Genomic DNA, 27987 nt, shown 5'->3' with positions numbered 1-27987 from the left:
AGACAAGAGGTTCAGTCAAAATGAGTTATTTAATAGGACACAAAATATACAGACAACTCAGCAGAGCAAAGGGCTTCTGGTGCCCATCACTTTCACCTTCCAGAGATGCACACAAAACCCTGGGCCAGGATCATTAGACATTCATTAGGGGACTCATACCATGTGTTTTGACAAATTGACTAAGAGCGCAGCTTTCCCACGAATTCGATGCTTCTGTAGCAGCATTTTTCCCAGGCTCTCCTGCAGGTCACGGCTCCAACTGCACAGCCACGTCCCAGTCAGAGATGTGTTTATGAGGAGACAATGAGGGTGCTGCAGTTTGGGGCATGTCCTGGTTCATCAGGGCAGGTGCCATCTCCAGCATTCACTGCCCTGATGCTTCTCATGCCCATTAGGGTTCCTGGCATGGGTGGGGGAAGCTACGGCAGCAGCACAGGAACGTCCAGTTCTGCTCCAAAGCCATACGGGCAGTTTGTGGAAGCTCCGGATGGGCGAGACAGCGATTTCTCCAAGATTCACCATCTGCTGCTTGACCTTGGCGTAACTTGAGAGCTCTCAGTGCTTCGGCCGCGGAACCCCGAAGCTGTAACTTCCTCGAGGAAGCTGCCAAGCAAAGTTAAAGTTAGCAGAGACAGGGGCCAACTTTTCACTCATGCAGACAGAAAGTAACCACATGGCATGGCCTCAAGCCTCTGAACAAAACCAGCAAGTGCTCTACAACCTCAGCGCTATGAAAACATCTGTTTCCTCCCCTGGTGTCACTGGGATGGGGGGACAGAGTCACAGAATCATCGAATCATTTAGGTTGGAAAAGACCTTTAAGATCATTGAGTCCAACTGTTAACACTGCCAAGTCCACCGCTAAACCATGTCCCGAAGTGCCACATCTACACACCTTAAATACTTCCAGCCTCTTCCCTGGGCAGCCTGTTCCAGTGCTTGACAACCCTTTCAGTGAAGAATTATTTCTTAATATCCAATTGAAACCTCCCCTGGTGCAACTGCAGGCTGTTTCCTCTTGTCCTGTCACTCCTTCATATGTGGTGATGGTGGCAAAGAGGAGAAGACCTGCCCACAACAGCATGTGATCCAAGAAACCACTCACCCACCCCCAAACAGGGATCCGGGTCCCAACGGTTTTGCTCCTTTCTCTCATCAGGCTCATCTCAAACCCAGCAGCTCCCTCCCCCTGGGGACCAAAATCTGGAGCACCAAAATCTGGGGCTCCCAGCATGGATCACCAGGTCAACGCCTTCACTGAACATGGCCATTCATCCTCAAACACTCCGCCCGCCCGCGAGGCCTCGTCTCTCCCCCTGCTGTGAACTGCGAGGCTTCCAAAAGGAGGGCAGCAGCTCCCTGCGGGCTCAGCTCGGCATCTGGACGGTACTGGCAGCCCCACTCGCCTTGCAGTAACAAAGCCAGGAAGGCCAACGTTCAGGCTGCTTGTTCTGCTCACTCTCAGCCTTCCTGTGCGGATGATAAGGCAGGAAGAGGCAGGGTGGAAACCTCCTGCTGAGGCATCCTTGACTTTCACAGCCAGGGCTTTCTGGAAAGCAGCCCCTCGAGCAGCCTGGGGCAGGGCTTGTGCCTCACACCCCAGCTCTGCAGCCTCGTCCCAGGGCTCACATCCACGGCAAGACCCTCTCTCCAGCTTCCAGCCTCTTTACACCACACTCAGATCTAAATAATGAGCCACATGGAAACCTCTGGGCACTAACCCTTCATTCAGCTGGATCTCAAGAAAGTTTCAACCCAGTAAAATGCTTAAGCACACACTAAGCTTCATCCCAGTCTCTCCTCTGTGTGATCTTCCCCGGAAACTTAACGGAGTTTGGGGGCTGGACCCCAAGAAACTTGTCAGTTTGAGACTCAGGCACAAGTTTGCCTTGTAAAGCCAAGTGAATAGTTCAACCACACACCAGAGCAAGGGTTCCACACAAAAAACCCCAAAAGTCACCACACTCAAGAGACACATTTGAACAGGTAAATTACTTCTCAAGAAAAGGCTTGTCAGGTGGAGAATTGCTTCCAGAGGCTGGTGCTGGCCAGCTGCAGAAGGAAAAGAAGAAAAATAGGTCGAAGCAGGCAGCGAGCAGGCAGCAGTTACTGAAAATGTCTGGGAGGCAGGAGGGCTGGGCTCCGTGTCTTGCTCTGGTTCAGATCCTGAGATTGGAATATGCAAGACCATTCAGTCCTAGCCCAAATCTGTTTCCACTTAAGCCCCATTACGTCTTTAGGAGCACAGTTAGGCTAAGCATTTGCTAGTTTGGAAAGTCCCGTTCTGGAATGCTTGCGATGCATCTTAAAAGCCTTGTATGGCCACGGCTGAAGTCACGATCACTGTGGAGGCAACTCTGTCAGCAAAGAATTTCTGCTGCAGGCAGAACTGGGGTTGCTGGGTGCTGGGTTAGGTGGAAAGAGAGAGGATTTCTACCTTGATGAGTCTGCAAAATGAATTTCACCCATTCTGTCACCGAGCAGTCTTCTAAGGACAGTTTTAGCCCTGAAGCGTGCCACAGCGTTTCAGTTTCCAGGCCGACACCTGTCATGAGCACAGATTCATTTCTTATCTGGGCGGCCTGGTAGGCGCAGCAGGCTGCGAAGCAGGTACACACACAGAGCTGGAGCTGCACCAAGGTCAGCTGCGTCACGCCTGCACCCCGGCAGCCCCAGCCCTGCCTCACAAAGCACAGCAGAGCTGAATCCAGCAAAGCACGCCAGAGCAAGGGAGGCTAAACCTTGGGAACACCATTGTTTAAATAGGTCTAAAAGTGGGTTAAGGTTTGAAACTAATTCAATCCTTTCAAGACGGGGAAAAAAAAACCCCACCGACCCATCTTTGAAAGAATGCTTTAAAGCTCTTTGCATTGTTTTTGTTTGAGTAGAGGCTTTGATATGCTTTGGTACGGCACTCCACCTGCAAAAGGTGAACAGGAGCACAGCCTGCAGAGGTGAGCGCTAGACTAGGACCAAAGCTTGGACCTAGTCCCAGTTTCACCAGCAAGCAACAGCTCCCTCCTGCCCCTCGCTGCTGCTCCCCACCTCCGTCTTTCATGTGATTGGCCTTGTCTGGAGTATAATACACTGACCAGACCGTCTTCTGCGTGCTGATACAGCTCCCGCGCAGCCGGGTCTCCGCACGCCACTGTAACACAAACACCCGGGCAAGACACAGGTGAGCAAACCTTCAAGTGACATCCCTCTACGCCTGACGGGATGTGTCTGATGGCCCACGGAACGCTGCTGGCATTACTTCATCGCAGTTACTTACACCTGCAGGTCTGTGCAGTTTGGGAGGCAGCGGAACGCTTCGCAAAACCACAGCAACGCTCCCACGTAAGATCTAATGAGGATATGTTACCAGGAGGATGGTTACTCTGGCAATGCGATACAGTGCTACCAGTTTCTAGGTTGACTCATTCCTTCAATATGCTGATCAAGTTATCTGAACGTTAATGCTTTAAAAAAAAAAAAAAGGTAAAAGAAAGAAAAATCAGGATACACCATAAATCCTACAAAAACATGATTCCCCTCAAACAGGTCTAAAATAGGTCTACCTGCCCAGGTTGTGAATCTTGAGGGGTTTAAAAAAAAAAAATAAATTAAAAAACCACAACCTCATGCAAATGCCTGCAGCAATTTCCAGATCTCAACACCGCACCACTTGAAATGGGCGGTCTGGGAGGGCAGGTGCCCGATTTACAAGAGGTGTCCAGGAACACCGCTTGCACTCTGGTCATTCAGCGCTGTGATTACAGCTCGAGAGCTGTCCCTCCTCCAGTTTTATTTTTAGGCATTAGAGTCAGGCAGACTGAGTTCTCAACAGAGAATGACTTGCTTTTATTTTTAAAGGGGACTCCTGTTTATTTCCAATCTGGAGAGAAAGTTTCTGCATGTGGAGAGGGAGACGCAGGGAGATGTTGTCACTTTATATCTCAGGAAGGTCTTAAAAGTGGGCAGCACGACCACCTCTGAGCATCTCCTGCAGAGAAGATCTCCCCCAAGAACCAAACTCCGGAGGGGTGAGCTGGAGCACAGTAAAAACGCACCGTGCTGTGGCTATTGTTACCTGCCAGGACCCTGAGGGTCCTGCCAGGAGCCGAGTGAGCACCTAGCACAGTGGTCACAGCTACTCCAGCTCCACCTGGGCAAGCCTCTGCTTGGGATGCAGCTCTCAAATCACGAGGAGAATCCGAAACAACCTCTCCGCTCTACTCCCAACCCTCCCTCTGTGGTAGGGAGGAACCGCGGCCGCTCCGCACACCCCTGGCAGAGGCACAGGTAGCCGGTGACCGGTGGCCACCACCAGTCTGCGCCAGCTAAGCACACCACAGCCGCGCCTGGCACCGCCGGGCTATCGCTGGAACTGGGTAAGTGGGTCAGGCTAGCTATCCCCTTGGATTAGTCACAGCAGGTTTGTGCTTAACCTGTGCTCTGGATGAGTCAGCCCCACGCACCAGATGTTCCTCCTGGTCTTGCTCTTCCATTTTTAGCCGATTATTGATCTTTTTAACCCTTTCTCCTCCAATTTCTTTAAAATCCATTTGCTTCTGCAGGAAAAAAACAGAGCTGCTTGCCCGTGGACCTGGTGGTAAAACTGCTGGCCAACAGCAAGGAGTCTGTTCCCTCACTCTGGATTTTCTTTAGGAAGCGGGGAAGCTGGAGCCACTTCTTCCCAACCTTCAGCCCAGAGAAGGGGAGCAGTCAGGAGGCACTGCCAGCCACGTTAGGCTCTCGGACTCCTTCAACTCGAAGTCCAGTACTTCTGTTCTTGGCTTTTCTCTCCCTGCCCTGATGCCTAAGATCTCTCTGGGTTCTGCATTTTGGTGTGAGTTCACGACCTTCCACAAACATGAACTTAAGGAACGGAAAGCAACTGAAAACTTTGACTCCACCACAGTTTTGCCCCAGTTCATCTGGCTCCTGCAAGTAATTACAGATGTTGCTATGGTCAGTGTTCAGGAATGGCACCAAGTCAAGAAAGAACTCTCACCATAATTTAAATACATATTACATATGTATTTTTTAAAGAACCTATGATTAATTATCCCCAGCCTTCCAACCCTTCCATTACAGCTCATTATATTACAGGGAAAAAAAAAAAACCAGACAGGAGCCCTACACTCTTAATTCTTCATTTCTCAAGCGGTTCGACCCCCGGCTGGCCAGAACGGCGTAGCTGCAGGCTGCGTCCCCGGCACAAGCTGCTGGAGAAGGGCTGCGTCCAGCGGCAGGTGTGGCATTTCGATTCCCATCAGCTGGGCACAGCAATGCCACGAGCTGTTGCCTAGGCTCAGCAGGCAGGAAAACACAGCCAGGAAGGTTTTTTTACCTTTTTGACAATCAAGTCATAATAGAAATATTTTTAGTAGAGCTGCCAAAATTTCAAAAGTAACAGAGGCAGCCAATCTGGTTTGAGTAGAAAAACACTGAAAATTCCTTGACAACAACAGATTTTTTTCTACCCTGCTGATGTTTCTCAAAGGATCTCAGAGCCTTACCAAACGCGTATCTGTATACCCTCCTAGACTTAACAGCGCTAGGGTTGCCTGTTAACGGGAACAGAGGGAAAAAAAGACTTAAGGAAACGGGGATGAAGCAGATTTAAGGCCTCATCTGCAGCAAAGCTGAGCGTGCACAATCAGAGAGATCTTCTGATCTTTGGATTTCTAGATTTCTCTGGCTTTCCTCACCTGACTTTTCAGCACCCCCGCTGCTTTAATGCATTTTTTTTTCCTCCCAGCTCTCTGTTGCAGGCAGGAACAGAAGACCCAAGCCACATTCCCAACCCTATCACCAACTGACCTGCCCACAGGTAGTATCAGGAAAGAGGCCGAGGAATATGTGTGCTGCATGGATTTAGCTGCTGGAGGTAGAGGAGGGAAGACAGGAAACAAAAATTTTCTCCGCTCTTGTAAAGCCACTGGTATTCTTTTTGAACAGGAATAAATAAATAAATTCCAACAGTGGAGCCTGTTAGCTTCTGCAGCCTGACTGATTTATAAAGAATCCCTTCGACTACACGCCTCATATCAGAGTATGAGCATTATTGTTAGACACCTGCCTCTGTTTTGCATCTATATGGATATAAATCCGTGAAGAGCAACAGGGACACATTCTCCTTGACACGACCGCGCCGCATCAGGAAACTCCAAGCAGCTACATACTATGCCCACTTCAGGACCCTCTTTGCAAACACGGAATGTTGTGGGTTTCATTCCTATGCAGAGTACTTTTCCCTCCCACATTTTAAAGGCTCTACGTACAGTATATTCACTGGACAATACAGATGGCCTCTTAAACAGATAAGCTTCCCACAAATATACAGCTCTAACAACATAACCAGCTCCAAAGGCTTGTTTGTCTTCTGCTTTGTAAAAAAAGCAGAATGGATATCCCTTAAGCCATCCCCCACCCTATAAACACAGATGTTGATCGCAATTTAAGTTGGACTGGTAAGAACAATGAAAGCACAGGATTAGTGTGCTTACATCAGCTGCTCAGCGCATTAATATTAAAATCTCCTTGTTTATTGTGACATATCAACCCTAATCCAGCAGACATAAGCAACAGTTCATTAAAGGAAGGCCAGCGGATTACTGGACGAGTTAGAACACAATAAAATCTAGGTTTCCTCACACGAGACACCTTGCTGTATTTGCCAAAATACCCATGATCCTCGCATACTTTTCTAGAATTGCGGTTAACACTCAGTGGACAGGAAAATTCTTCATTTCTCAGGTGTCTGGAGCAAGTCGGCTCGCTCGGCTGCACAGGCTGCTCCTCCTCCGTGTGCAGGAGCTAAGCAGGCCAGCCCTCCCTTGGAAAGGGCTCGAGATTATTGACTCAAAAGTTCTAAGTTGTTATTATTATTATTATTAATTTGGCCTCTCATCATTAAGGAAATCTTATTCAAGGCACTAGGGAACAGCAAATCATTTGGGGCGAGGCTACTTTTAGAATGGGACCCTCGGCAGTCCTTATCCCAGAGTTCCCAGACAGGACCTTGTAGTAGTCAGCCCTTAAAAAGCAACAGCTTTCTTTTTCTTTTTTCTCTCTTTTTTTTTTTTCTTCACTTCATTCTTTGAAATGCAAATTTTGATACAGTATCCTAGTTTTTCTGTAAATAATTCAGAGACTGCGCCAAAACGTAGTCGCGGTAGAAGCCCTAACTCGCTAATGTTACTCATTACAGTACAAATCTAAGAAGCGGAGCCCAACAGTGTAGCTGCAAATGTTGAACGTCATCAAGCAGAAGTGAGAGACAGTCCCACCTCGGAGACCTTCTCCTTCGCACAGACAAAGAAAGGTGACCACTGTCACCTAACAGGTCGTCAGCAGAGCTGGGACGGCAGCCTAAAGCTCGAACCATCTTTTCCCACCCTGCTCGCCGCACTACTGCTTTCCTACTCCCACTCAAAACACTGCTGGTGAGTTTTCTCTGTTCCCCCTCCCCAAGTGACAGTTTTTGCTGAATCTGCTGCACTGATACACTTTCAGGGCAGGTCTCCACCTCCAGTATGGTGTGACAAACTACACCATCCCAGAGATCTCTGTATCGCTTACTCTGGTTTTTGTGTTTAGTGTGGTCCGACGACAGTACCAGGTTCACGGGACAGGTGCCGGTAAAAGTTTGATGCAGGAGTGTTGGTAGGTGTCAAAATCAGTCTCAAAACGCACTGGTACACTAAGAGGTTGGAGTGGATGCCAGGCTGAATATGAACCAGGTTTTTTTTGCGTCCTTGCAAGCTGACAATTTACTTAACTTCTTTCTTTTTATCAGTCAAAGAGCAGCTAGTATGTCCACTGATCTCTTTTTCTTACTATTTCTAGGCTTGGCTGGAACAGGATTTAGTTCAAAGGCTACTCAGTAAAGCAGCAGGTTGAGCAAGCTGGGTAATTTGGGCAGGAATTGGTTGATATGTGGGCTAATACAGACTTGCCTTTGTAACCCAGTTCATCAAAGCAATTTACTTCTGGGCTAGCATCAATTCAGGAGCTTTCCAATCAACCAACATTAAGCTAAAGTAAGGGCCAAATTTCCAAGCAGGCACTGCAAATTTGGAGGGTTTGGGCATTTTACTGAGCGAGCGATGATAGCAATCAGTGGATTTCCTTGTGAGAGAATTGTTCCTGCTTCTGTGCAGGCAGCTTTGGAGCCTGAAGATCCCTTACAGGCATGAAAAAGAAGGCCAAAAGTGCAGGGATTTTATAAATATCACACTGGACTCTAATGCAGCAGCAGTGTACGTATATGGTCTGAAAACCAAGCCATTTTTTAGCCTACTTGCTACACTTGAGTCCACCTGTCAGTAACTGAGATCAATGAAGTACTTGACAGCTGTATTTCTGACACGCGACGCCTGCGGTGTTAAAACTGTGTGTGTTTCCTGAACTCCAGGAGAGTGCTGAGGCACCCAAAGCTGTTATGTCAGCTCTGCAAATTTCACCCCAAATACTGAGATGCATTAACTTTTGCTTCCTGTTGCAGGACTGCATTCTGTTTGTGTTATACATGGTAATGCTGAAGCTCTCCTCCCACCCCAGCTCAGAGCCACGCGTTCCCTTTAAGCTTAGAGCAGCTGCTGGACAACGCCAGGTTCTCTCCCTGGACTTAGATTTCGCCACGCTTCCTGCTGCAACACATGGGAGAGATGTGGGTCACCTGTCACATTCCTGCCGTTACCGTCCTTCCGATAACCCACTGGCTCCCGGCCACGGCAGCGCCATGACCCACAGGGACAGACAGGGGTGGTGGGAAGGAGGAAGGGACGTAAATGAAACAATTTGTGCTCCTTCGCTTGGCTAGCAACAAGCCCTGCTGATAGGAGACAATCCCCAGTGTGGTCTAAATTTTCACCTGTGCTCAAATACTCTGATGAATAATCTGGGTCCAGGAAACGTTATTTGTGTTTATCAGCCAGATGTTTCACAGGAAATAAACCCAGCATTCCGCATTGACAGGAATTTTGGGCCAGCTACAGCAAAGCAGTTGCAGGTTTCTGTACAAACAATCTGACTCATGTGACCCTCAGGAATGGCTCACTCAGCTCAGTGCAGGGGACGTGAAATATCATCAGCGCTGCCTGACACGAGCCCTTCGGCTCCGACTGTCAGCTGCTGGAACACCCCAGAGACAGCGACCGAGGAAATCAATGAAGCTCCGCGTGGTCGGTGCTCCGCGGCACTGCTCAGTCCCTGGAGGGATTAAACCCTTACAAATGTCTGGCCTCCCAGGAAAGGCAACTCGGAACGTACGGCAAACCAATAAGGAAAGCTCAGCTCTCCAGGGAGAAATGCAAAAGGCACAGCCAATACTCTGCAGGCTTGTGGGAGGCAGAGAACGTGCTAGCAGGGTAATCACAGAACTCAGTTCTAATCATAGGTACATTAACTTCACTGCTCTCAAATGCAGTTGCTCCATCAAGAGCAGCGAGACCACAGTCAGTTTTGAATTCCTGTGTGCTGCACTGGCTTCTCATTCATATTAAGAGTGTGTGGTGAATTACAAGCAGGAAAAACTATACACATTTACTTCCCTGCCCTTGAATTCAGTAAAATGCACATTAAACCTTCAGCCTGGTAATATGTCCCTCAGCCATAATGAGTAGAGCTGGGCTCGGACCATTTACACACATTTCTGTGTTTTACTGCGCGATAAAGATCCCTCAGGCATCACAAATTCATGCTCACATCAGCAGTTTTGCATACTCAGAGTCCACAGTAAGGAACAGGCTATTACCTTTTTGTGTTGTGGATTGTGGTCCCACCGAGGACGATCCGGACCCCCGGGTTGGTGCGGTTAAGGTTATAGACAGTCAGCGCCTCTTCGTAGGTGGCCCCTCCGATGATGAACACGATAATGTCTTGGGGCCTGCAATAAAGAGGCAAATGTTGAGACGGCATCAGACTAAACACGAGGACAAATCCTGTCCCCCTCACCAGGTGCTGAGGCTGTGATCCTGCTGAGCTCCCTCCCCAAACCACGTCTCATTTTTGTGATGCACGGGGCTCCAGACTGACAACACCGTGGAGCCTGTTAGATGGCTTTTCAAACCTTCTCTCTCCCAAACATTTACACAATGTGCTAACGGTCCTTAAAAGCCTCCTCAGCAACACCCACATGCCACGTCCCTGCAGAGCTCCACCATGACACACACGCCGATGTTTAATGCATGATCGAGACACCGCTGCGGCTGTTAAATTAAGATCAATTCAGGAGTCAAACGAGGACAACAGCGGTGCTTCAGACCTCTCGGGCTCGGTTTGAAGGGCACGGATCAGCTGCAGTTTTGCTGGCTGATTACAAAACTGCTGGGATTTGTGCATAAATTCACCTCCGAGGTTACATTCCCTAACCAGCCTAGAAATACAGGATGTTACGGAGAAGCAGCATGAGGGGAAAAGGGGGGGGAGAGCGAAATGCCTTCATCCCACAAAATACAAACCCAGCCACACACACGAAAGCATGTTCTGCTTTCAAAGGCTGCACCTTCCTTGCACCACCCTTCCCGACCGCTTCATTTTTCCACTCTCACAGACGGCAGAATGGCCGTGCAAGCCCTAAATCAGCCCCGCTACCATCTACAAGCGGAGAGAACGATTTCTGTGGGTTTGACAGCAAAAAGGCGTGGATCACATCCTGTCAGTCATCCGCTTGAGTCTGAGCCATCAAGTCTCAACACCGTGAACTTTGTGTTGCCGTTTCAAAACTCATCTCTTCTTTCCCAGCGGGTACTTCTGGTAGCCTACAGCTGCTCGCTGCGGTGCTGGAAGCAGCAGGTGTTCAGTCTGTGCGAGCTCTGGATCAGTGACAAAGCAAACGGAGCATGAGACAGGGATGACCCCGGAATGCACCTAGCCTCCCTGTCTCTGGTTACTCCCTGCTGAGAAGCCAACCTGCAAAGCCCTCGACACCTGTTACTGTCCTGAGGAGCAACACGCGCACCGGGAGGGCCAACATCAGGGATTTCTTTCCTGGCATCACTGAAGAGAAGGGACCACCAAGAGCAAAACCACTTCTGCCGTCAGGACAGGACACTGGCTCAGCGCAAGGATGTTAACGCTCAGAACCACACAGCTGCCTCCCTGCCCCTGGAGAGCATGCAGAAAGGTAAGAAAAATTAACAGAGAAGATCAGTGTGCACCCCTGCTCAAAGTGATCCTCGTTACCAATAACATTCCAAATCATAAGCTGCCTCAGAAAGTCTGAATTGGGCTTGCATGAGGTGATTTTGGCAGGCAAAAGATTTCAGAAATGCTTTAGAATGTGCTGGTAGTCAGGGCATTTCTCCTCCGTGGCGTGGAGAGGGAATACTGCAGCCCCAATGGCTGGAACGTGGGGATCCCGTCGTTTCAGGCACACCCTCTGGTGACATGCAGCATCGCTAATTCAGCAATAAAAAAAGCTGTTGCACTCTATACAGTTCTACCACAGGTACTACATGATTTGTTATCCTCGGGGACTGTAGTAACTCTAATAATGGCCAAGCCTTCCAGCTGCCGTTTATTGCACAGCTTCCTTGGAAAGAAAAAGGCTCAGAGCGGAATCCTTTCTAAGAAGTCAGCAACAGTGGGACATGCTGTATTAGATGCCCTACGCCTGCCCTCTCGGGTCAGAGTGGTGAGTTTTACCCCGCACATGGTTGACCCCAGGCAGCCAGGAGCAGCGGCGCAGGCAGCGCTGCCCTCGGGATCTCAGCCACGCAGCCTGTGCTACCTTCGCTTCCCTCCCCACGCCCCAGGGTTCGGTGTCTCATCTCTCCCCGCAGAGCTGCACCGTTCCCTGCACGGGAACAACCTGTGAAACCTTTGGCGCTGCAGCCTACAGATAAGCAGGTTATATACAGCAACCGCACGGTCAGGCTGGGCAGGTTCAAACATCTCGTGGAGGCAGATGGAGGTTTTCGCACCCGAGTGACAACACAAGTTGCCGGGCCAGCCCCGAAGGACAGCAGAGCACTCTACCTTGTCCTTTTAGCTACAGTTGGGCACACGGCTTTGGGAACTGGATGCAAATGTGCCCAAGTCCTTTGCGGAGGGAAATCAAAGGGAAAGGAAGAAATCCGATGAGCCAGTCAGCTGTCAGAAAAAGTATACCTATATATTACATATTTATATTATATAAAGCCACTTCTATCACGATGCAAGTAAAAACGTGCCAAGCAGGCCGTGCCATGCTTCGCTTCTTAGGGAGAACATCCTTCAGGCTGAGAAAGCTGCACCTCCCCAAGGTCCCTAGGTCAGTTAGCACCTTCAGGCTTAAGGCAATTTCTTACCAAGAACTTTTGTGCAGACCGAAACCCACAGGATCAGTCTCCTGGTACCATCAGTTACGTATTTTTGGTTGGACTATGAAAAACCCAAGGAATTTTGATGCCAAAGTCATGCCACACTCTTGCACGCTCCTCTGGGGTATCTTAACATGGACCAGCCTTTACGTTTGCCATTCACTTTCACCGTCCCCATGACACCAGCCTAACCCTACACCCCGGGTTAAGCATTAAGCCTGGCATGGGATAGTGAGGGCAGAACTGTCACCTCTCCCCCGCTTCAGGTGCCTGGCTCGAAGCATCTGGCATTTACCAAAGCATCTGGCATTTACCATCAGACTCCTCACAGAGCAGAAGCGAGCTACGTCACGCAGGCCACAGAAAGAACAAAGGGATCTTGGCGTTCTCACGAAGTGCCCAGGGAATTACTGCTTCTATCAAGGGCAAATAATAAGCAATTTTGGAACAGGAAGAAACTCCAAGACTGTTACAGGATTAGCGGGAAGGCAATCCGCAGCAAGACTCGCTCCAGCTGTTGAGCTCCTCAGACCCAGTTTGCAGATGTGGCTACGTATCTCCCCAGGGGAGCTGCCAATTTAACAGCTGAGCGCTCAAACACTTCGGACAAGAGGAAAAAGCAACTTCCTTGAGCAGACAAGGACACAGACAGAGTTTTGCCTTAAAAACCATTCACAGAACCCAACCCACACCAAACACAAGCTAATATGGGATGTAGGAGTGGCAGTACTTTCCCCACTCTTTAGGGCAGCGTTTGTGAGCTCAGACGAGAAAGCACACAGCACAGTGGTTCCCCACCACACGCTGCAGGCTGCTGCTTCCAAACAAGGAGATTTTACCTTTGCTGTCTAAGGAGATACCTCACCCGTCCCATCAGATGTGCATCAGCTACAGATGCTTCCAAATGGCTCCAAATTCCTCCTTTCCTCAAGTGGTCAGGAGGGACTTTCCCCTCAACAAAGTTACTGGAGAAAGACCGTGTCCCGTGGCAGGATAAACTAGATGGTATCGGTGAATTCTCCTGTTCCACGTTTAACTCTGAACCCTGATGGGCTTTCAGACCAGGTAATTTTCCAAGATTTTTCAATAAGCAGGGAAGTAATAGTGGTAATCGGAGAAGAACATGGAACGAGCCGCATCCCATCTGGATGCCCAGGGAGCGGCGTGCCTTTCCCTACTGCTATCTCACAGGCTGCTGCCTCTTCATGCAAAATGCTGAGGAACCTGGGTTTGGTTTTCAGAAGCGCAGCAGTGACAGCGCTGCCTCATGGTCCGCCTACAAACCCGACGTTGTAAGAAGCGGCCACGAGCCACCTTGGGGAGGCACCGCCAGCCCCGTTGCTTGGGGCAGATGCCCTCTTCAAGAAAATCCTGGGTCAAAGCATAAACACAGCAAAAGCTCCATCCGAAGGGGAGGCTTCAGCCAAGCCCGGCGTGCAGAGCACACCGAGGGGGTCACAAACCTTCACGTAACGCGCTCCCGCAGGCTGCTGTGATGGAGAGAGGCTTTGGGAACTCTTCTAGCTAGTACTTTCCAGCAGCAAGGTGGAGGTGGAAGGGACTGCGGGCTTACAGCATACAAGAGAAGGATGATATTTAACACAGCTGGAAATAGAGGAGAAGCAAAAGAAAGAGGAATTGCTAATTGCTCTCTCCTAGGAACCCTGCTCACTGCTTTGCAAAGATTCCCTTCCCTTCACTGCCGCCAATTTCCACAGCTGAATTTGGACCAGGAGCTTTTCCTCCCTTGCAACAGTGTGGTGTTTAATACAGAAAGAAACAGTTAAAAAGAATCCTTTCAAATTCTTTGCTGTTCAAGCAACTACATCCCTTTGATCAAAAAATACAAAGCCTTTCGCCCTGACCTTCTGCTGAACTCCTGCCAATCACAGTAACACCATCCTCTGAAAGCAGCGAGCAAGACAACAGTGGAGCCCAGTTTGCCTTGGGCTGTGATTTATTACACTAAGTTTTGTGAAATTATGAAATTTAAATTCCTAGCTCCATTGGTTTGGCACCAAGGCAAAACCATCAAGCAGGCCTTTTTCCTCCAAACCTGATCACTACAACCTGTTTCTAGGCAGTCCCTGCTTCCATGATACTGAATATCCATACGTTAGAGGTGACACAGCGCGGTGGCCCTCATTTTACGCAGCAAGACCAGAAGTATTTAGGTGCCTATTTTTTCGCAGTTACAGACCCTCATTCCTACAGCTACTATGTCTTAAACTCAACAAGATCCACCATTCCCATCGGGAAACAACGCTAACAACCACGTGCCCTTACGCTTACGATCACTTTGCAGAGAGCTGACCCCGCAGCAGCACTGTTGTACCCAGCTGCTGTCCCAAGGACAATCCCAGACCAAAGGAAAACCATGAGAAATTTAAAGGGAAAAACAGTTTGGAAGTTCTGCTTTAACAAAACTACAGGATTCACGTCTTGGAGCTAAGAGACAAGGCTGTAGCTGCTGCAGGGAAGGGAGGGAGAGGCAAACTCCATTTCCCTTCATCCAACTTCTGTTTTTCTTCAGTTTGAGGCAGGAATTAAACCCTTCTCATGCTCCCCCAAACAGATTCTTTGCACGTTATCTGCACCAAGATTCTCAGGAGCAGGTTCCTGTACCCTTTTCCAGAAACATTTGAAGAGAAATCTAAGTGAAACACAGCTCAAGAAAATATTAAATGGGAACTGAAAAAAAAAAAACAAAACAAAAAAACCCCCAACAAGATAAAGGTCAGAAGACCATTTGCTTCTAGTTAGCTCAGGACAAACCCAGGTCAGGGATGCCTGGACGCAGTTGCTGCTGTTCTGCAGGTCTCATTTCAGATCTGCCACAAACCGCACCCATCAACCTCTTTTTGTTGGGCTGAAAATCCATCTCAGTCGAGAGCTGGTTTCAAGGACAGAGAGGATAGCATTTCTGTTGTGAGGGTCCTTGATATTTCACACCTATTAAAACCACACGTCCACCCTATCCAAAATTTACCATTTTATTTTAAAGGGAAAACCTAAAGCAAAGCAGATTTGGGTTTTTTGGTCTACCAGGGATATACACAAATGAACTGCCTCTTGTATGACTATAATTCTTATCCATAAATAAAATGATTTAACAGCCCCTGCTGTCAGCCTGCCATGGAATTTGGATGCCTCCCTGCTCCAAAATACATTTTTGCTTTCATCAGATGGATCAAAATGCCCCAAGGCAGGGCGAAGGAGGAAGAGCAGCATGCGTGCGCGTCTCAAAGAGCCAGACATGAATGCTCGCTCTTTCACATGCTTCTGCCCCTCCCACCCGCTTGACACTGCTGAACCTTGGTCCCCAAGTCTACTTCTCTCCTGCTCCAAACGAGTCCGTGGTTTTCCTTTAACCCAAACTGCCCTGCCACAGCTGCCTCGTTCATTGAGAATTACTACCTTGAATTTATTTTCTGCTTCACTAAAAATGTGGCAGTTACTGATAAAAAGCTAGTCACATGCAGCGTGTGAACGGTTCTAACCCTGCAAGTAAAACGTCTTCCCTGGAACCTTGGGGCATTTAACAGACATTGGAGAAGATTCAGGGAATCGCTGTGATGACCTCATGACGGATCACCCAAAGGAAGCAAAGCAACAGCAGGCTCTTCTCCTCGAAGAAAACTGCCACTGGAAGGAATGAGGAATACCCAACCGGCACGCTGCAGAAGCTGAACCACATTTACAGAAAGGCAACAGTGGTACCAAGGAAAGGAGGGATTTGTAGAGAATGCCATCGGAGGAGGACTCGTCGTCTTCTCTCTAATGATTCAGAGCCCTCACTCTGAGGCCCACACTTACCTTTAATGACTTTGCTGACGACAGATGAGCTTAGCTCCAGCAAAGTCAGCTAGAACCAGACAGCCAGAGTTCTTTTCAATTACAGTTATTAGCCATCTTCAGCAAGATCCCATTCTCATCAGGAATAGTAACTGGCTCAGAAGGGAGAGCTTGCAGTCGCACTATTTTTGGTACTCTACAAATAAGCGCCAGATGGCATGGAATGAAGTTAGAGGGCATGTTGAAATCCACCATGTGAACACCCTGGCATTTTGGTGCAATGGCTGTATTCTCTACCTGAGCCCTTACAATGGAAATGTCACATCTTGGCCAGCACGACAAGACCACCATATTTCAGTCTTACTCACCCGCTCCAAAGCACCTACTTGAGAACAGAAGAAAGACCTACACAATCAGGACATTTCTCTGCCAAGCAAAGTTTTCTTCATCTACAGGTAAACAGCAAAGCAAGCGGCAGCCCTGGGAGGAGCAGATGTATTTCGGTTCCAAGCTCTGCCCTCAGAGGCCCCACATACCTGTCACGGAGAGTGTTGGCACCCAGGTAGGGGTACTGGCTGTCCTTGAGTTTTCCCTTGATGAGCTGATCTAGTGTTTCTTGAAGGAGAGGCTGGTGTTGTGTATACACGTTCTCAACACCCTGCAGTGCAAGAGAAGCTCTTGTTATGAATTAATACAGCAAGGCAGCAGGCTGAGAGATATCAGCAAAGGCACATAAAAGGAGCATCACCATCTGACAGGTACATCAGGGGTTAACCACTGACATCCAGATTTAGAGACTTTTCAGCAACTCACTCCCATTGCCTTCAATGAGAATTATGCCCTAAAAGCCCAGTGCACTTACTATTAAATCTCTGAAATCCATGACACATGGCCTTGCACTGCATACCAGTCCTGCTCTGACTGTAATTTTAGGACTAAAACTGTCACTATTTCATCTGTGGCAGATCCATACCTTCAGTCCTTTGAGGAACTGTTTGGTGATGGCTACAGCATCCTTGGGACCGAACAGGTCACTGCCCCGGACCCTCTTCCCTCCATACTCCACAACGGCAGACACTAGCTGTACAAGAGAGGCAAAACCAGAATCCTATTAACCTGGGAAACCGGCTTCCAGACAGTTTTTGTCCAGTTAGGCTCAATGGAAGTACTGGAAAGATGACCAAGGGGTCAAGGAGATCAATCCCAAGCAGATAATGCAGCACAGAGGGAGGCAAGGGGGAAGAGAAGAAAGTATTCCCCATGCCCACCGAGTCTGCTGTGACACTGCCTGCAGAAAGAGAGGCTTTCATTTCCAGAGCCTGCTGCAGTGAGAGCAGATCTTCCACACAATGTGACATCATCCTGCTTCTCCACCTCCTCTCCAGCTGCTCACTACACTTGCCAAGCGCTGCCACCCTCTCCCTCCCAGCCCAGCTCCTTTACAGCCTCCAGAAGTCCTGTGCTGCAGCTATTGCCTATTCAGCAGGAGCTGGGGGAAAGGGGTGGGGAGGAAGAGGGGAAGGAGAAAGGAAGCATGTTCCAGGCCCCGTTTAACATGCCACACATCCGTCCCATGCCTGCCATCCCTGCTTTATTCAATCCTTCATAATATCACTGATTTTGGAAATGGAAATTAAGTGATTAGTTACGCCTTTTAAAGTAACACCTGCAGGCCCCAGCCAAGCTCAGGGTTCTTTTCGCAAGGCGTGGCGCAATTAGCACTGTGCTAAACGAAAGCAGGCGAGCTTTACACCAATTAATAATGCTTTTCCACCTCTGTGCCCTCCTGTCCCACTCGTTCATCCAGCTGAAGGAGAAATGCTGCAATTACCTTTCGGTATTTCTCCGACACACCCCTGTTCTTGAGATCGGTTATCAGCCCTGGCAGGCTGTTGCTGCTGTGCCGCTCGTAGTGCAGGGCATAAAGCATCACCAGCCGGGCAGCATCAAACTCCGTCACCTTGGGGTTCTGCAGCAGGCGCCGCACGTTCTGCAGCCAGATAGAGAGCAGGGTCAGTGGAAGGGCCTTCAAAGGACATGAAATCAGACTAATATCAAGCCCACTGCCTAGCAACGGAATTTCATGCAGGAGGAATGCAAGAGAATCAAATTGTGTCATAAGCAACCGAGCCCAGCTCCTTGTGTGCTCTGCAGTCGGATTTATTGGAGTACAGCGGAGTGCGAGTTGCTTCTAGGGCTTTTCGTGAAGCTGGGAATTCATAACCCAATTCTGCTGCCCGTTCCTAACTCTTGGTAACGTGCTGCAGGGTGAGCACGTTGAGAGTAACGGTGAGGTCACCATGCGCCCCTCCTGAAGGGGGGTCAGCAGGCACGTGCAGAACCCCAGAACCTCTGCCCTCCTTTTCCAGCTTGGGCAGAGCCACAACTGGCCCACGGGTTCCATCCTAACATTGACCATCAAGAAAAAGGGGCTGGGACAATTACACAAATTCTGTTTGCTTTGGGGCAGAAGCATCCAAGTCCTCCCAGACCTCTGGAGGTGAGAAGTGGAGGAGCAAGTCCCAGGCATTTGGAAATGCAAAGGAAGAAAGAAATGAAAGCATGAAAAAGCACCAAAAGTACCAGAGGTAAACACAGAACTTCACAGAAATACAGTTATGACTTCTAACATGCAGATCATTACTTTTTCTGCTGAAAAGAACATGCTAACCATCCTAAATATAACGGCTGTATGCCCCAAGGAGGCTGCCTGTTAAAATACAGACCCTTTCCAGAGAAGTTTCAGAACCTCCGATACATGCTGTTTACCCTCCAGGGATGGCAGGCAGGATATAATTGCTTGTGTAGAGTTGACAATTGGCCATCTAAGTGCTACTCCTTCTCCTTACAACAAAAAGCACTTATTTCCTCTCTGCAGCCTCTCAGTCCTTGTGTCGAGGCGCAGAGTTGAGATAATGGAGTTAACAGAACAAACACCAGAGCCAAGTTGGTAGCTGAGGTGAGCAGTGGGAGTAATAAGCTGCTTAACTCTGAGCTTTGAGATGGATCTCAGAGAACAGGCATCAACTACCAGATGTGTCTGCAGACATCTGGTTTGGCCTGGACAGATGTTTTAGGACACAGCGAAGTCTGAAATGCTCCCTGTGCTGAACATTAAAGAAAACCAATCAGCTTGTATGAGCTCAAATGCATGGGAGCTGCTGGTTTTACAGTCACAGAAACAGCAGTACCAAGAGAGGGAGAGAACCAGTTAGGATTTTTCCACTCGTAAGCATACGTGACCTTCAAACACTCGAAAAATCCATAGCCTATCTTTGCAAGATTCTCCTACCCTCCCAACACTGGTAGGCAACACCAAATGAACAGCTGTGAAACAAGTGTTGTAAAACTGTTGTTATTTACTGCACTGATTCAGCTGTATTTGCTGACATTTGTTTGCCTGATGCTGGCTAGTTACAAAAATACGGGATAAAATCCTGGCTTTGCGGAGGAGCCACCAGAGTTTTAACCTTGGTCAGGTCAGGAATTCACCTGCCAGCGTAGGAACAGAGTCCCGTGGAGATGTCTGCTTGCCAAATTTTTTGATCCTGTGCTGGCAGCGCAGTGGCAATGCCTATATAAGCAGGAAGCGTGTAAAACAGAAAAGCTATTGTCCATCTAAGGAGATGGGATTCAAAACCTCCCATTCATCTCCGAAGGCTCATGTACTATGTCAGGATTAATAAGAGACCAGGGGAAGAATAACCAACATGTACTGTACTCAGGGGCCCTAGGCCACCAGAGAAATTAACAATTGCTGAAGTTACATCAGTGGGAGAACAATTCTGCCTTTATTTCGCGCACTGGCTTATTCTCCATTGTTTCTGTGGCCTTGCCCCTTTCCCTGCCATTAGGAGACTGCAACAGGGAACAGCCCCGGGCAGCGCAGCTAAAGAGATACTGATCTCTTGTGCAGAAAGATATCAGTTCTGTGGTTTTGCATTTATTTCCTAGCTGCAACATGTTTTCCAGTCGGTCTCAGTCCTTAGAAACACAATAGAGCCCTTTAGGCACGGGGCTATAAGCAAACTGCAGGCAGCTTTTCTGCTTTAAAAACTGCAGAAATAGTTCGTGCAGACTTAAAGCTGAAATAGCACCGAGGTGAACTCCAGCAGCCACCCTGCCGTGACGGCGTGGCACCCGCTGGGGGCTGCCCTGCCTGCCTCCCCCCCCCGCTTTCCCGCACCGCCACGTACTCTCTTAACCGCAGAGCCGGTAACGCAACGGCATCATCCACAGAAGTTTGCATCATCCCTTTCTGCAGTGAAATAACTTAATAAACGACAGAAGAGTAGACCAACATTTTCCCAAATGGTCTCCAGTGCCAAGCAGCCAAGTTTCAACGCTCATGCTCCGTGCCACGTTGATAATATCAGAAATAACATCACAGCACAGACACAAGGGGCTGATGGATTAGAACTCAAAAATCTGACTTTTAAACTGCAAAAACTTGATCTAGAAACAATGATACAGCAAGAGAACCGCAGGGGCTGTTTCCCACAAATGCATTTTATGGCTGCATTCCCACTTCAATACTTAAGTCATCTAAATTCTACCAAATATAAGCTATCAAATCATATCTATATGCTCGCCAACCTATAGAGCTGCATGACTTCAACAGGCCTATACTGATTCGCATCAGCTCGGGATCTGGTAATAGATTACAGTACTTGAAGAGTCTAATATTATCCCCTAGCCACCCACTTGGAGCACAGAATAACAGAGGCAAAGGCAACACGTATTTCAAATCTCTTGAAGATGCTTATCTCTGTTTTCTAGTCAAACTGCTCCTCCGTTATAGGGTGTAACTTCTACCTTAGCTATCAAAAATTAAGGGATCGTTTTCTAATGCCGAGTTGCTGGTTGAGCTCAGCTATAATACAGTCACACTCAACAATACTGCTCTTTTCTCTGCATAGTCAGCAGCCACAATTCATCACTATTGACAGGCTGTCAGATACTGGGTCAGGTCATGGAATCCAACAAGCCAGCAAGGGGTCAAAACCAGTCTATACTCGGCTATAACAGAAGTCTCTGTTAGGCTTTTTCAGTCCCCTTTGCCAAAGAAATCTTTTCTCTAAGAGGCTTACCACTGGTTTTGGGTTTTTTTTTTGGTTTTTTTTTTTTTTTTAAAAAAAAAAAAAGGTAAAAGCCAGCACCTCAATGAATAGTCTTGGTTTAGACAATTTCATGGATTCCATTTCTTCTCCTCCCCAACAAATACAACAAGCTTCTGCATGGGGGTCCACAGTTCTTTCTACTGGTGCCTGCGCAGGCAGCCTGCCAGGAGCCAACTGACTGTATATAATGAAGGCATGTTGCACTGTGAAATGTAAAGACAGAATTTGCAAAGATGCTTCTCAAGCCAGTTGTTAACTATGATTCATCCTCATCTGAACTGAGCTGGGAGGAGGAGAGTCATTCTAACATTTAATGCCCTAACCCTGCAGGATATCTGCATGAGGAACTCCTGCTGACTGTCGGTATCAAACTTCCATCAGCAGGGGAAGTTCAGGATCAAACCACCGAGACGCAAAGGACCAAGGTTCGTTTTGCGCCCAAGGTACCTGCAGAGCACTGGAATGGTCGTTCTGGCAGGCCAGTTCCTGCTCCACCTCAGACACCTCCAGCAGGTTCCGCTCCCCAACCAGTCGAGAGAGCTCTCCTACTACCGTCACATGCTTCGATACCGTGCCCGACATCTTCTTGAACTGCGGGTAATTCTCCACAAATGCCTGCAATGGGGAAACCAAAGCAACCGGTTCTTCAAAAGAAAAGCAAGAGCCAGCGGATGCGTGCAACCCAGTGATAAAACTGCACAAACCAATTTGCATCAGGATAAGCAAGACCAGCGCAGGTGTATGGATGATTGGGCATCTCATTCCTGGGAGTCCACCAGACTTCTTCAATCACCAGGAGATTTCTGGAAGGGATGTGCTTTTTATTTACTCTTAAAATAAAAGGATATAGAAAGTATCTCCAAAGATATCGCCAGGATCCTTTAAATCTCGAGCGGTGACTGAATTAATAACTGTGCTCTGAGCTGTTGCCAAGTGACCCAGCTCAGACATAAAGTCCACGCGGCCATCCTGGAGTAAGCTAAGGACTTAAACCAGAGCTTACTGATTCAATTGTCAGGCGCTGGGATTCCAGCAAGCCTAGGCAGCAGCCTGGGGAGCAGTCAGAAGCAGCAAGATTATCGACCACACTGCAGTAGCGTACAACGGCCTATCGAAGCGGCTAGCCTTCGGTGAAGAACCATTGGAAGGGACACAGTGCAAGAAGGGGGTTCCTGCCCCTCAACACTAGCACATCATGGAGATCTGAACTAATGGCAGTGGCAGTACAGACTGTCAGGGTACAGACAGTAGTGATCTGCACTGTCCTGCAAGGCGTGGGCTTTAAATAAAGTCCAGTCAGTTCCGTGTAGGTTGTCCGTACCTTCATGTCCGCTATAGATTCCAGCTTTTGCTGCTCCTTAGGTTTCCTCTTCTGGAAATCCTCCATAAGATTCTTGATGTTACTGCCAATCTCTGCAAAGTTCAGGTACATGTTCTGCAGGCAACAAGACAGGGATGTGAGAGAAAGCAGTGCTTAACACTAGTCTTGACGCAACAAAGCCCAAACTCTGAGGCGTCACTGCACATTCCCACCCTGAGACCCAGGCTTGAGCCAGCAGCTCTGCCGTTGGTCTGGGTTCGAAATAAAACTGTAAAACGGACACATTACTTCACAGCAGATGCTACTTGCACTGCACATTGATTTTCACCACTTGGATAAGGTATCCATTACCACCCCGACGCTCAAAGTCACTGGGAAGTTCCTTTCACATGGCAAAAGCAGTAACAGGACCTGATCCCCAAATTAAGCCACTTAGGAAGATCCCCACTAAGACACCTACGTTGGCATAGAACTCGTCGTTCTCGGCGGACAGGACCACCTCTCGGAGATCCTTGCTTATCCCCGGTACCCGGGAAAGGTCGATGCGGTTGTTGTTAATCCCCAGCAATTCGTGAACCATAGCCTGGTACGTCCACTAACGAGGATGGTGAAAGAGAAAGGCAAATGATAACCTCAGTAAGGTAACAAATGGCACGGGAAAATTAACGATTTCAGGCTGGACTCAAACAAAGCCAGTTTATATCCCCCTAGTAACACACAGCAGATTCAAAGCCTGCCTCCCTCAAACTTTTGCCGGAATGTTACAATAAGTATTACTCATGGTGATATAAATATCTCATCCCGTGGTGAGAGGCGCTGGTGCAAACACAAAGGAAACCCACCCTGTTCCAGGGTGCTTGCAGTAAGTACGTTCCAAAGACACGGCTCTAAAAGAGGAGCAACGGGGATTCACGCTCCTGTTTAAACAGTTCTGCTGGCCACCATCATCTCCCCCTCCCCTGCCGCCGAGGGGACACGTATTTTTGGCTGCAGAGGTTCCACAGTTACAAACTGTACAATGTCCTACGTGCTCTTTCGCTTCTTACGCAGCAGTAGGAGTGTTTCTGCACATCATTGAGTTACTATATTTATCCTGGGAAGACAAATATTAATCTACAGAGAAAACTGAAAGCTGCTCAGAGCACCGACATGCCCGACACTCCAGTTGCATTCATCTGAATCTCTCTGCTGGACAGAAAACCTCTGCGTAGAAAATAATGCTTTTGGTGCTGAGCACAGTCCTTAACTCTCCAAACCACATGTGAGCTGGGTTTCCCATCAGATCATTCCGATAATACCAGTATCACCAGTAGCTCCTACACCAGCGTTACAGAAGTGCTGGCTGCTGTTGGGGCAGCCTGGCTGCAGCTCGACTCATCACCAGACTGACCTGTGTCTACACGTGCCCCACAAAAACAAAAGGAGACAAAGATTCTGCTGGATCTACAGCACCACAAAGAAAAAAGAATAATAATAAATCACAATAGCTACGGTTTAAATACTACCAGCCATCAGTAACACAGAGGGAGACGTATGCCAGGGCAAGGTCACTCAATTACTGCCTACGTGTGCTGCCAAACAGCCCGTACAAATAAACCCTTGGAAAGGACGCTGCCGAGGTGTGAGGACTCTAAACATCAAGTGTGCCTTGCAGAAGGTTTTCCAGGGTGCTGGCTACATCTGCCACTGAAGCCAGCACATACAATCTGTGCTCAACCGCCTGAAAAATCAGGCCATGAGATAAAAGAGGGATTTCAAAAAGAATGGGGGCGAGAAGCGGTATTTTTTCAAATACAAACCATGCCCTGCCAGGGTGTGAACTCTGACTCGCTGCCACCGCCACAGGGCTCCGTGCGCTTCCAGAACTCGCGTTCCTACCTCAGCCCTTGCACAACTGCAAGGTGAGTCACCTGGTTCAGAAGCGGGGTGATGGCGTCATCAGACCGGTCCAGAAGGAGAAGTAAAGGAGGAACCTCAGTGCGCCGAAAGTCAAACAGCTCGTACTCTTTAGTGATCACTTGCTGTTGAGAAAAGGAAAAAAAGCCACTTGATCTGAGGTGCCGTTGAAGTATGCTGCCATTCAACATTGCCGGAGGTTCTGCCCCTACCTTCACGCATTCAGCAAGCCTTTTTGCTGGCTCGGAAGAGAGCTGGTACCGGATCATGGGGCATTTCTTCAGAGACAAAAGCAGAGCAGTCAGCCCTTGAGTTGTCCTGGACAGCTGAGCCGGATCCCAGTTGCGACCCTGGAAGGAAAGGCTGCGCCTGGTACGGATGCACCATCCCCAAACTCCTTCTCACACAAAATCCAAGTCTTGAAGCCTTATAGTAAACTACAGGTGGGCTGAAGGAGCAGGTACACCAGCGGCCACAGCCCCGATTCCCTGGTGTGTGTCCCCTCTTACGGACCCCAAAGAGCAGTCTGCCTTCTGGGCAACCCACCGCCACACCCAGCTTGTTGCACCTACTCGTCTCTGGTAACCATAACACAAGACCCTGGAGGAGCATTAGCTTTTTCTCCTACCTGGCAGCAGCCCAAGAGGTTGAGAGAAAAAACGTGCGGGTTCACTGCAATGTAATCGCCATAGAACTCCTGCCAACAAGTGAAAACAAATACAGTTACGTGCCTTGCCAGCCCTTGTTCAGCCTACAGTGGTATGTGTTCTTGGGATTTTAACACTAAAATCCCGAGCAATGCACAGACACATTGACTCTGATCATTCCTCCTTCCTCCGTGCCCGACCTCTCAAATCCCTACACTTCTGCTGACAACCCCACCACCAATTTGTCATGGGTATTTCTCGAGGGTGGAGCTCTTCGCCACTACCACAAACACACACCACCGATGACAGCAGAAACGGTGGCAGCTCTGAAAACTGAAAGGCAGGGAGAAACAGGGGACGCAGGAGTGTTTCTTTCTTTTACTTTTTAATCCCACATGTGTGTTCATCTTCTTCCATCCCAGACTGTTGCACAGTGCTGCTGCACACTGTTCAAGAACTACAGGCTCCCCCCACTGCCACACCTGAGTCTGTCAGCTTGTACGTTCGCTTTGCTGGCACTTTTGGATTAGGAGATCTATTTAAAATATTCAAAAACTCACCTGAACTTCAGCCACAACTTCCTGTTCATCAGCTTCAGCTAATGACTTGACATCACTCTTACTGATCACGTTACTGAAATCTGAAAGAAAACAACAGTGGAAGAACAGTCGGGCTCTGTGAGTGACGCGTAACACACAGGACCACCACAGATCAGGATGAGCAGATTTTCCTCTGGAGCAGGAACAGATTGCAACAGAGATCCTTTGACCTTACACCTGCAATTATTATGCAGACATCATAATCACCTCACACGGATACTCTGAGCTAATTCTCTGTCCAACTTTCTGTCTCTGGTGCCAATACCAGCAGCACTGGATCAGCACGTCACAATCAACGATGGATTAAACATCATTAAACACCCCACAGGATGCAGCAGTGCTGGAAAGGCGGCAGTGGCTCGCTCGCATACTCTCCCCAGCCTAACATCTACCCAATTTCATACTCAGTACAGTTTTTTGTGTAAAAGTGATATTAAATGGCTGAAAGCAGTGACACCCACATCTCACCGGGGCTCCTTGGGTCACAGGATCACAGACCAGTCAGGGTTGGAAGGGACCTCTGGAGATCACCTAGCCTAACCCCCTGCTAAAGCAGGTCCTCCTAGCGCAGGCTGCACAGAATCGCATCCAGGCGGGTTTTATTCAAAACCAGAAGTAACAGCATGTCTCCAGAGAAGGAGACGCCACAACATCTCTGGGCAGCCTGTTCCAGTGCTCTGCCACCCTCAGAGAAGTTTTTCCTCATACTCAGAAGGAAGTTCCTGTGTTGCAGTTCATGCCCATCGCTCTTGTCCTGTCTCTGGACACCACTGAGGAGCACCTGGTCTCATCCTCTCGGTGCTCACCCTTAAGGTGTTTGTAGACATTGACAGGATCCCTCTCAGCCTTCTCCAGGCTGACCTGCCCCAGCTCCCTCAGCCTTTCCTCGTAAGGGAGATGCTCCAGTCCTCTCATCATCTTTCGTAGCCTCTGCTGGCCCCTCTCCAGTAGCTCCCAGTCTCCCTTGAACTGGGGAGCTCAGAGATGGACACCACTGGCCTTCCCGGCCCCCAGGACACAGTGCTGGCTCATGGACAACTCGCTTGGCTCACCACCACCTTTTCCAAGCCGGAATCCCTCCCCCCCCAAGCCCGCAGCCCGGCTCCTGGGCGCTCCTGCAGAGCGGCAATGACATCTAGAGGCCACTCGAGCTCAGTCCCAGCGCCTCTCCACAGTACTGGTGCTAGGAGACCTCCACACCAAACCAGCTGCGCTCATTCTGCTCCATTTCCAAAACCACAGAATATTCTGGGGTGTGAGCGGGAGATGGGAGAAACAGCCGCCCCCTACGCCAGGCGTTAGAAGCTGTGCAGCAGGCTTAGGGCAACGCTGGGATGTGAAGTCTATCCTGAATTATTTACCTTCAGGATCTGGGCTAGTCTCCCAAGCATCTCGGTTTTCCTTGGAATAAGGGCACTTTACCCCCAGCGTCAGCCTTCCTTTGTGTTTACAAAGCAACAAGAAGCTCTAAAATCCCAGAAATTGTCAGGGAGAAGCCGCACCGGAGGAACGGCCAGATATGGTGTGGCTTTCTAAAGACCTGTTACAGGTTGCTTTGGTTAAATTATTTTATCTGCTAGTTATGTCCCCTTTGCTACAAGAATGTGGTGACCTAAAGAGCATAAAAACTAGAATTCACACATTCTAGGGGTTTTAGCACCGGCTTATCCCCCATCTCCAGGGAACACGGGACCCCCGGCCAGGCAGGATGCACTTACAGACAAAGTAGATGCTGTACTTGGGCCTCCGCAGCTCCTGGATGAGGAACTCCACGTTCTCCTGGATGGAGACAGCACCGGGAAGAGCAGATTTAAGAAACATGGGGTGAGAAGAAGGGGCCGGAGCGAGCCGGGACCCCCTCCCCGCCCCACGGCTGACCCCCCCGCCGCCCCACCTTGGTGGGCCGCAGGAAGCAGATGGCCTTGAGGTGCTTCATGGGCTCCCGGTGCGCGGAGTCGATGCGCTCGAAGAGGTACACCTCCTTCTGCAGGATCTCGGACTGCGTGTACACCATGCTGACCACGCCGGTCTGCGGGCGGGAGGCGGCAGCGCCCGTCATCCCGGGACCGGGACCGGGCCTGCACCCCCCGCGCCCCCGCCCGGCCCCGCCGCTCACCGTCTCCCGGTCCATGAGCAGCACCTTCATGCCGGGCCCGCTGTCCTCGATCATCCTGGACACGTACTGCTTGACGGCCAGCACGGCGTTCATGGCGCCCGGCGCGGCCCGGCCCGGCCCAGCCCGGCTGGGAGCTGTAGTCCGCGGCGGGGGGCGCGGCCGGGGCGGGGTGCGGGCCACATCCCCCAGCCTGCACCGCG

General features: G+C 49.3%; 1 protein-coding gene across 10 annotated transcripts; it reads right to left on the bottom strand.

The window, feature by feature from the left end:
* Window positions 1-10: 10 nt before the first annotated feature.
* VPS45 (vacuolar protein sorting 45 homolog) lies at window positions 11-27966 on the bottom strand. Of its 10 annotated transcripts, XR_013924303.1 has the most exons (19): window positions 27788-27966; window positions 27566-27700; window positions 27390-27450; window positions 25633-25712; window positions 25054-25122; window positions 24638-24775; window positions 24440-24550; window positions 22990-23124; window positions 22530-22643; window positions 21656-21823; window positions 17920-18078; window positions 17062-17169; window positions 16625-16746; window positions 9746-9877; window positions 4431-4926; window positions 3275-3461; window positions 3046-3148; window positions 2438-2545; window positions 11-603 (listed from the first exon to the last, which is right to left on the bottom strand). XR_013924303.1 is itself a non-coding variant. In XM_080368369.1 (15 exons), exons 1-15 carry the CDS (start codon window positions 27878-27880, stop codon window positions 516-518), a joined length of 1713 nt encoding a protein of 570 aa, XP_080224495.1. In that variant the 5' UTR covers window positions 27881-27962; the 3' UTR covers window positions 11-515. The 10 variants fall into 10 exon arrangements, 2 of the variants coding, with proteins under 2 accessions (XP_080224495.1, XP_080224496.1); XR_013924300.1 differs by having other exon boundaries at window positions 2921-3461; XR_013924301.1 differs by having other exon boundaries at window positions 3046-3461.
* Window positions 27967-27987: the final 21 nt, after the last annotated feature.

This window comes from Falco punctatus (genome assembly GCF_963210335.1).
Source record: "Falco punctatus genome assembly, chromosome: 18".
NCBI classification, from domain to species: Eukaryota; Metazoa; Chordata; class Aves; order Falconiformes; family Falconidae; genus Falco; species Falco punctatus.
Note: the sequence above shows the minus strand (reverse complement) of the source record. Positions and strands in the feature narration are given on the sequence as shown.

Bases quoted from the DNA above. Each gene is read 5' to 3' on its own strand.
- VPS45 (XM_080368369.1), bottom strand. From the start codon at position 27,880: ATGAACGCCGTGCTGGCCGTCAAGCAGTACGTGTCCAGGATGATCGAG. The intron at 27,701-27,787 runs GTGAGCGGCGGG...TCCCGCCCGCAG, and splicing joins TGCTCATGGACCGGGAGACG to ACCGGCGTGGTCAGCATGGT. The intron at 23,125-24,439 runs GTGACTCACCTT...CATCCTCGTTAG, and splicing joins TCACCCCGCTTCTGAACCAG to TGGACGTACCAGGCTATGGT.